General features: G+C 35.5%; 1 protein-coding gene across 1 annotated transcript; it reads left to right on the top strand.

Annotated features, from left to right (window-relative positions):
* Positions 1 to 9,448: 9,448 nt before the first annotated feature.
* LOC127093974 (uncharacterized) lies at positions 9,449 to 10,060 on the top strand. The gene has a single exon (XM_051032862.1). The coding sequence runs from the start codon at positions 9,449 to 9,451 to the stop codon at positions 10,058 to 10,060; it is 612 nt and encodes a 203-aa protein (XP_050888819.1).
* The last annotated feature ends 730 nt before the right edge of the window (positions 10,061 to 10,790 follow it).

Here is a 10,790-nt window from a genome sequence, read left to right on the forward strand (position 1 = left end):
ACAGAAATCAAATACCCCCAGCTAAGAAAAGGGTCATCAATACAAATATCTCCAACCAGGATATGGGGATTTATTTTCCCCTGGCAAAATCTTCAGACGCATAATTCATTCATTACATCATTTCACAGCATACGCATGCATACATTGTTCGCATTTATTGTCATAAGCATAAAACATCTCATGCATCATGACATGGCATAAAGCTAACTTCATTTTTCAGGTTAATTATCCTCCTGATACAGTCAAGATTCAAATACATCCCTCAGATATAGTCTATATGAACATTCATTCTGACAAGCATTCTGATATCCTCCTAATGGTGGCATCTTTAAGCCCATCCCAGACATTTACTACAAATATAACAAATATCATCAGATATAGCCTAACGTACGGCTCATTCTGATTCAGCCTAACGTATGGTTTCTTCAACTATTTCAAGACGGTCTAGCGTACGACCCATTCGAATGTTCATCCCCTCAGATGCTACCTAGTGTACGATACATTTCTGAAGTGTAGTCTAGCGTACGACTACCCCTTTCATCATCAGATTCAGCCTAACGGACGGCTCATTCTGCTCAGAGACGGTCTAGCGTACGACCCATTTGGATGTTCATTCCCTCAGATGCTACCTAGTGTACGGTACATTTCTGAAGTGTAGTCTAGCGTACGACTACCCCTTTCATCATCAGATTCAGCCTAACGGACGGCTCATTCTGCTCAGAGACGGTCTAGCGTACGACCCACTTGGATGTTCATTCCCTCAGATGCTACCTAGCGTACGGTACATTTCTGAAGTGTAGTCTAGCGTACGACTACCCCTTTCATCATCAGATTCAGCCTAACGGGCGGCTCTTTCTGCTACTCAGATACGATCTAGTGTATGATCCGGTCTGACCTTTACTTCTCCGGATGCAGCCTAATGGACGGCTCATTCTGCTACTCAGATACGATCTAGTGTATGATCCATTCTGATCTGTCATCCCCAGTGAAGCCATCCGCCTAATGGACAACTCATTCTACAACTCCAATACGGTCTAACGTACGACCCAGTTGGATCTTCGACTCAGATACGATCTAGCGTACGATTCTGATTCTACCTTCGTCAGATACAGCCTAACGTACGGATCATTCTGCGATTCAGATACGGTCCGGCGTATGGTCCATTCTGATCCCTTATCCCCAGCAGCGTATAACAAACTCTAACTCCCCAGCGAAGTCGACAGCATAATAGATGACTCACTATACGGTCTAGCGTATGACCCGGTATGACACCCATGTCTTCAGATATCGTCTAATGTACGATGCACTCTGAAGCTCTCATCATCAAACTTCCTGGATGGCATCTTTAAGCCCATCTCCATCAAGACTAACTGTTGATTAGCAAGTGAAAATTTTGGGGCATTCTAAGTGTTCAATATCCTTCCACCTCCAGACCACGAATGACATACATACCATTCTAGCTCTCTCGGTTTGAGAATATTGAACAGGGGCAGCTGTCATACCCCAAAATTTGCCCGTTAATATTACGAGGCATTTTTCAAGGCACTCCAATGTATTTCCAAGGCATTGACCTTAAGGGAACAAAGACCCATCATACAGGTGGCCAAATCCAGAAAATGGCCTAAACTGGCTTGCTCGCTAGGCGAGCATATCCTTCGCCTAGCGAACTCTTCGCTACGCCACTCGCCTAGCGAAGCTTGCGAATAACAGAAAATTCTGGGCTTCATTCTGAGCCCATTAGGTCATAAAAAGAGCATTATAAATACCACAGCTTCAGTCAGAAAGAGGAGGACGAAAAAACAGAGGAAAAAGCAGAACGAAAACGGAGAAAGGAGAACCCTAGCAAGCAAACCCTAACGCTCACAGACGGCAAACCCTGGAGGCAAACCCTGAAGGAACTCAGCGGCATCAAGGTTACCTCTGCCCAATTCAATCCGATTTGCCAATCCAAGGTCGCAATTCAATTTGCAAACAAGTTTGCATTTCTATTACCGCCTTATGTTCTTAATTTGCATATGGCCTTATGATTAAATTTATGAAAATATCTTAAGTTTGACATGTGAATTTTTAGTATGTATCTAAATACCTTAAATGATTAACCATGTAATTGCTGTAATGAAAGCCATAAGGCATAAAATGGGCTGAAATTGTACTGTTATCAAAACCGGAATCCGTAGCCGCTCGCTAGCACATTGCTAAGCGAGCATGCAACGAGTATTCGCTAAGCCTTCGCTAGGCGAAGCAGGAGCGAACGTGACAGTAGCTGACTTTTCTGTTCTGATTTTTTTTGCCTATCTGACATGTTTTATCATAGCCATGCATTGTTTATCTGATCCTATTACTGTTGTGATTTCTTTTGTGGTGTAATTCTCGATTGCACCCTGATTTGGTATTCTGACGTGTTTGCTGAGTTTTGTAAAGGTTCACATATCCCCGGAAAAGATAGCTCGGTAGGTATTCCACATTATTTGTGGGATACCCTTGTGGAGATTCACCCTAAATCATTTAACTGATTTTAATGTATTAATCTTAATGTGGAGACCCACCCTAAATTACCTAGCTGATTTTAATGTATTGATTTCATTGTGGAGATTCATCCTGACTACCTAATTACAACTACCTAATTAATTGTAAAATATTGCCTTTGAATATGTGATCTTGGACCTCTCTCTGTTGCCTTACGATATTACGGTATTATGGTCATGTCCCGCGAATGTGGGGATACACTTAGCACAGACCCTTCGATTAAATCATCATGTCCCTACAAAATAAGTCATAGTCCCTCGGACGTTGCCTTCGAATATATGACTTTGTCCCTCGATGACCCTTCATTGTAGCCTACGGTTAAATGATGATTGTCCCTTCGAATGCTAAGGTATCCTTACAACTGTTGCCTTCAATGACCAATCGATGACCCTACGATGTCCCTTTTACATCCAAAGGATAAAACTACTTACTTCTCAATAGTAAGGACAGTTTTACCCTCATAAGGATAGGAAATGCCCATAAAGACCTTGGGTGGGTATAACTCTTAATTGCTGACTCACAACCTAAAACATTTTTCATATCTCACACTTTGCAAATACTAGAAAATCACCACTTGGCATACATTCGTACTAGAATCATTGCCAAGTTATATTTTTCTAAACCGCTTTCAAAATTAAACGAGATAAATACTTTGTATACATTCATACAAGAATCATTACAAAGTTAAACTCTCTTTTCAAAACATTTTCAAGCAAATCACAAACACTTTTTCAGACAAACATAAGTGATCAAGCAATTAAGAGCCCATGGATAACCATGGATACAAAGGGTGCTAACACCTTCCCTTTGTATAATGTACCTCCCGAACCCAAAATCTAATTAAGGTCTTTCCTGTTCTTTTCCACCTTTCCTTATTGGATAAAAGAAAAGTCGGTGGCGACTCTTGCTATCTGCGACATTTGCTTTCCAAAGCAAAAACACATAAAGTCAGTTCACCGTATGACAGCCTCCTCCCGAACTTGAAGGCAGCTACACCAATGAATCCATCCACAACAAGTTATGTTCCGTGGAGACTCTTATGACAACCATATTTCGAGAACTTTGTCTAGAGATAGCCGCCCTCAAAAACCAAAATCGAAACCAAGAGGAAAGTGAAGATGATAAGATATATGAGGATGAAAGTGACTAGAACGTTAACTATGATGCTATGTTATCTTTTATCTATATTTCTCATTATGTCTTGGAACTGTTTTTTTGTTTATGTTTTCATTTCCGTTTCCATTATGTTTTAGTTTCAGTGTTTAATGTAAGACTTCATTATGATCTTGTTTCTGTTTTTTGCTTGGTTATGTAAGATTTAGTATGTTATGTTATGACATGTTATCTTTATGTTTATGTTATGTAAAAAACATTATGTTGTGTTTTCTTATCCAAGCATTATGTTATGTTGTGTAAATATCTTTTTGTATGTTCATATTCTTTCAAGTCTTTTCCCATCCTTTTTGCTAATGACAAATGGGGAGAAGATGTTATGTGTATTTGTATGTCCTTTCTCTAACATTTGAAGCAAGCAAAAACTTCTCAAATACTCTCATTCAAGGATCAAGGGGGAGTTGTCATTTTTAGGGGGAGTAAAGGTTATCGAATTTTCAATGAGTTGTCATCATAAAAAAAGGGGAGAATGTGAAGTCAAGCTTCTCAAATTATTTGTTTTGATGAAGACAATTTAGAAGCAAATGCTCATAGCAAAAGAATGGAAAAACATCATGATTAAAGCTAAAGCATCAAGTGTTCAACATCTTTCACTTTATGAAGACTAGCTTTGGGACTTTATGGTTGATCAATTTTGATGAGGCACAAGCAAGCAATTTCATTATGTTAATATTTAAGTGCTCAAGAAAAATGATCTTAATCATCTACCCGAGTGTTGTAAGTAGTGATTGCACCTAAGAGGGGAGGGGGTGAATTAAGTACCTAATTCACCCCCTCCCCTCTTAGGTGTAATCACTACTTACAACACTCGGGTAGATGAGGATCAATGAGATGTGATCCGCAGGCAAACTATCTAGAGTATAATACTATCTCGTCAAATGGTCGCGTATCGTGGTGATTGACATAGCTGTTGAAGGTCATGTCCTTATTAACTAAGCAATCAAGATACACTCTAAACGACTCAGTCACTCGGTTCTCTCTGAGCAGGGCAAATGCAGTAACACGCGACATATCCTTAGAATAAGTCGATTCACTCTCCCAGTTGGAGATGCACGGGAAGTGCCGGAGGATCCAAGCCTGAAAAGTTTGGAACCCACGAATCATAAGTAATGATGTTGTAAAGATGAAATGAAAATGACACAGAAAGATTAGAAGATCAATAAATATTATCGTCAGTATTGTGATGCTTCCTGTGACCTGCTTCATGTTCCACCTACAACTCTCTGATAACTCCGAGTACATGTAGACCAAACAAACGCCCCACAGTTGTACTCACGTATCTGCTCGAAATCCTGGAAATACCATAGGTAGACGACATCTGTATAAGTGGCATGTTGTTCATAAAAATCACAGTGTCAACCAAATGTAACAAGTATGCTCTCATAACATGCGCTCTATGGAGACTCACCCGCTCGTCATCACCTATAGCCTGATGTGCTATCTGGAGCTCCTCTATATGCTCTCATAGAATTATTAGGAATAATTCACATTTTTGAGGATTTTTATTAAATATTTATCTAATATAAATTTTCACTAAATAAAATAAAGTACTATATTTTATTTAGAAAATAAATTTTTTGGAATAAAAAATGAGCGTCAGATTTTATTTGGGGGGGTGTATGATAATGTAAGTCCAATTGGAATTTGGAATAAAAATTAGGTTATTATATATTCTAAAGTTAGAGGCAAAATTAGGTAACATGAAAATTAGAAAAGTTGGGAAGCGGCAAATCATGGGAATTTAGATTGCATAAGACTTTGGAAACCGATCGTAGGAAAAGGAAAAACTTCAATTTCGATGTAATGAAGGGGGGGGGGGGTTCTTTACTCATGGGTGACTTAAAACAGTCAAGATGGTGAACTGTCCTTACCCTTCTTTCTCTGTATTTCATATTGTATGGTTTATGGTCTTGTTGGTGACCAAAGAGGTTTGGCCAAAACCCCCGAGGTTAACAATTAACTTTTGATCTGTGTATGTGCCATTTGGACAATTTTAAGTAATGAAATCATGACATATAAGCATTTGTTGTGATCTGTGTTTTGAGCGTTGAATGAAAAATAAATATGAATGTGATTTCTGTGTTTTGGCCAAAAAGAGTTTGGGCAAAACCCTTTGAGGCAATTGATTGTGTAGTACTCTAATTTTGACATGTGTTATTGTTAATGTGTTTCGATGATTTCTCGGAAAAACTTTTTGGTCTGTTCCCCCCCCCCCCCCCCCCCCCCCCCCCCCCCCAAATATATGTGTTTATCGATGAATTCTCGTGAAACCTTATGGTTTGATTTCCCAAATGCTGTAAAATATCAGAAAAGTCAAAAAAATCAGAAAAACATGATTTTTTATCGAAAAATGAAAAATAGAAAAACACAGAAATTTGCAGGTAGACATAGAAGGGGATTGATCGTCTTATTTCATGCATAACTTGAGTTTCATAAGTCTGTTTGAGGTGGCGTCAGTTGCGTTAGAAAACTAACATAATAATATTTCTTTTGATATGAGGAAATCATGTCTAGGGGGTGCTACAACAGTAGATGTTCATTGATTTTTATACTAGAGGTGTAGTCAATTTCAGGTATGCGTTGGTCATCATGTTTCACGCGTACCATGAGCTTTGTAGGTCTGTTTGGGGTGCAGTTAGTTGTGTTAAAAAGAGGGTTTAATGCTCTTTCAAACCATAGAGTTTCATAATTTTATCATGAGTATATAATTTTTTGTGCTATTTTTAAATCAGGCATTTTGTGTTTAGAGTTTATGTAGGAATTATCGTGATCACTAGTGTAGAAATAGGAATTTACACCCGTTTTTTTATACATTTAAAACTTGTTATTAGATGGTGTAAATTCAAAGAATGGGAAATATCTGGCGAATTTACACTCATTTTAAAATGGGTGTAATAAAGGGTTTATTACACTCTGATTTACAGAAAACGGGTGTAAATTGTTACATATATCTACATTTAAATCAAATGAATTTACACCACATTTGATAAAAATCGGGTGTAAAATGAATAATGTTTACTATGAATGTCAATAAATTTACACCCTATTTTTTTAAATAGGATATAAAAATATGGTATATTACATCTTATTTTAGTTATCACCGGTGTAAAATATTTCATAATTATATTATATTTAATTTCATTTATATCCTATTTAATTCAATCAAATATTTTTGTTTACCGCTGGACCTTCAGTAAATAAATACCTTATAACGTGTGTAAAAGAACTCGACTTATTTTTTAATGTTATTTGAAAAAAATCATTAAACTAAATATTTTTATATAACATTCATTCAGTAAACAAAAAGCACAATTAAAACAAACATATTCTAACATCATCATATATAAGTCTTACATCAAAATCATATTATCTAATATAAAAAAGTCATACATCAAAATCATATCGTATCATATCAAGAAGTCATAATATTTCTTCATATAACAACAACAAAATAGTCAATCACAAGTCATAATATTTCTTCATGTAACAACAACAAAATATTCAATCTCTTTCTTTATATAATAGCTACAAAATATTAGTGGAAAAAAAAACCTATCTATATATTATTTTTCTTCCTTCGCTTTTGTTTTGCCAATATTTCTTATTTTTCTTGGTGTTTATGCTCTTCAACCATTTGCATTTGGCCTTGTTGTACATTTTGCTCTTCAACCTTTTACTCTTCAACCATTTGCAAAAAACATTGAACCCAAAGTGTCGAATATGGTCAATTGTCTCTTTTTCATACAATGATGTGTCTATGAATATCTACAAGTTTAACATATAATAAATTAAACAACTATGTATTAAAAAAATAATTTACATGTTTTTCAGTAAATACATGCAATACAAAAAATCTTTTAAATTATACTACCTCATTGAATATTTCAAAAATAGAAGCATCAACAATGTCAAATATATTCTTCATGGCATAATATCCACATGCCCATCCGTTATCTTGACGATGTGCCTACATATAAAATCTTAGTTACAATAAGACACCAAAAACAACATTACAATATTTCAAGAAAAAAAAATGTATGATAGATATTATGACAGAAGAAAAGAAGAATATTACAATATCACAATATTACAATATGACAGAAAAAAGTATGTTAGCTACTATGACAAAAGAAAAGATGAATATTAAAATATTACAACATTACAACATGATAATAGAAAAAATTGTTGCTACAAAATCTATAGGGGATATTATAGATGGAGCACATCTAAAGGTTGTTCAGCCAAAAAACAAGTAGAGAGAAGTATCACAGATTCATCAATGCTCATTATCACCTATACTTCAACACACAACCATCTAAATCCCACTGTTGTCTTCGCCAATGCCTATTTATTTCTCTCCTTTTTATGATACTGATGTGATTATGAATATATAGTGTACATTAAATTATTAACTTTTAGGTTTTCTCTCTAGTCTATTCTTTTGAGTGTGTGATTTATATATTTTTTCTCAATGTGATAAAACCAAAAAACAATGTTAACAAAAGTTTGTTGATGTTTTCAAAGAAAAGCAGAAACCTATGCCTCAAGAAGAGGTAGTTTTTGGTGTTTTAACTAGTGGTACAAGGTTGAAATAATACTCTACTATATGACTGATCCAAACATACTCTTAAAAATTGTTTATGTATCTATAAAACGATGCTTCATCACTAAATTTAATTTAGCTCATGTGCTTAAAAACCATATATATTAAAATAAAACAAGAACAATTCAATAAAAAAAAACAATGTTAACAAAATGTAAGAGTTATATTCCATCAAATCCGCACATATGAGTGATATATAACAAATATTTTAAGAAAAAAATATTAAAGAAACAACTATGATAAATAAACATGGGTAATGGGTAGTACAAAACATTAACTAAACAAGATTTAATGTATCTGAAGAACTAGTATTTAATGATATTAATTTAATGTATTTGAAGAATTAGTATTTGAAAAACTAGCAATATAGTAAAACAAATCACTTACCTTGACAATCTTTTAATTAGCTTTCTTATTCTTAATACCTCTTAATAAATGATATCTTTCTACCGCTCTGATAAAATAATTTGCAATAAAAGTAAGTTATAAATATATAGTTAAAAGGTACAAAAATAAAGTATAAATGATATGTCTTGATTTAGTCCTCTTACCCCTCAAGTATGACCTTAATATCTTTCTTGGAAGTTTTGTTTAATGAACAAAACCAAAGATATCATTATCTTTGGGACAAAACACATACAACTTCTAATGATTGTTGTAGTTTCAAATCAAAAGTGTTAGAATCACTAAATTCAAATATTACAAAATAATATATAAAAATTTATAAAACCTTGAAGAAAATATGTACTTAACGATTTAACAATGGTCCTAAGAAACATTTTTGTTGACTCTCCATCCAATTTATTTTGTATGTATCTGTTAAGAGATATTATAGGGATATTATTTGATATAGATTAATTATAGGAGATTACAGTTTTATTATAGCTTTATTATAGGAGATTTACATACCTAAGTAATCTAATACTGAATTGTATAAATCCTAAAATTGTATTCTTGTAAAGACACGAAATATGGAATACATAATTTTCCAATTCCACTTTCTGCTATTCTGCTAACATGGTATACAGAGCATAGGTCATCGATCCCTATTTTTTTTCTCTCTTTTCTGCAACATCAGTATATCTACTTGCAGATCTGTACAAACTCAGTCCTCCATTATCTTGTTCATCTGTTCATCTCTGCATCATGGAGAAAACTGATATTGTTAAACCCATTACAACAACCTTGACCGGACCAAACTACAATCTCTGGGTCCAAGGAATGAAGAGTTTTCTGATCGGACGCAAGCTTTGGCGCATAGTCACCGGCGATGTCGTCAAGCCAACTCAAGGCGAAGATGAATCTGCTACAAAATTTGCGGACCGCCTTGAAGATTGGGATAGTAAAAATCATCAGATCATCACGTGGCTGCACAACACGTCTGTACCGTCTATTCACATTCAGTTTAATAACTACGATACTGCAAAAGAAATTTGGGAATTCTTGAAAAACCGCTATCAAACAACTGGACTTGCACATTATTATCAGTTATGGACCACACTTCACAATACCAAGCAAGAACCTGGTCAATTAGTGAATGAATTTCTTGCTCAAATCCAACCAATTTGGCACCAAATATCTCTGGCCAAAATCAGTGAAGACCACCTTCATCTCATTCAAGTCCTTATGGCTCTTCGTCCCGAATATGAAGTCGTACGAGCCTCACTGCTACATCGAAATCCGCTTCCATCATTGGACACTGCTATTCAAGAAATCATTTTTGAAGAAACACGTCTGAACCTAGACAAAACTCCTTAAATAGATGCTGCTCTTGCAACTACTCGATTCTCACATCAGAAATCGAATCATCATCCATGTAAGAATTGCAATCGCACCAGTCATATATTTGCTAACTGTCCTACTATAGAGTGTAGGTACTGCCATGGTATCGGTCACATTCTTGAACATTGTCCCACGCGACCTCCAAAATAAAATCGTGGCTTCACCAAATCCAAGAATGTTCCAAAGTCTGGATCTTCCTCCATCTCTGCTGCTGCCACTGAAGGTTCGACGACCAATACTATGAGTGATATTGAAGCTTTAATCAAACAGGTTATGTCTTCCAATACCTCTACTGCCATGTCTGCTACTTCCGGTAATTCTCGTTGGTTTTTTGATTCTGCATGTAGTAATCATATGACCACTGATATTAAATTATTACCTGCTGCGACACTTGTTTCATCTCTACCACCAATCCACACAGCCAGTGGCAATACAATGAACATAACTCATACCGGTCATGTATCCACCTTAAATCTCACCCTTCCTGACACATATTACATTCCTAACTTGAAACTCAATCTTATTTCCATTGGTCAATTGTGTGAATAAGGACTGAATGTTTATTTTTCCCCCTCTGGTGTTCAGGTACAGGATCCACAAACGAAGCAGATCATTGGGACGGGTCGCAGGGTGGGTCGGTTATTTGAGCTACAATCTCTTCACCTTCCTAAAGATCATATCTCTGCTGCTACTATGAATTCTCCAA

Source organism: Lathyrus oleraceus, chromosome 1 (assembly GCF_024323335.1).
Source record: "Lathyrus oleraceus cultivar Zhongwan6 chromosome 1, CAAS_Psat_ZW6_1.0, whole genome shotgun sequence".
In the NCBI taxonomy this organism is placed as follows: domain Eukaryota; kingdom Viridiplantae; phylum Streptophyta; class Magnoliopsida; order Fabales; family Fabaceae; genus Lathyrus; species Lathyrus oleraceus.

Excerpts from the sequence above, each read along its gene's own strand:
- LOC127093974 (XM_051032862.1), top strand. The coding sequence starts at position 9,449 with ATGGAGAAAACTGATATTGTTAAACCCATTACAACAACCTTGACCGGA.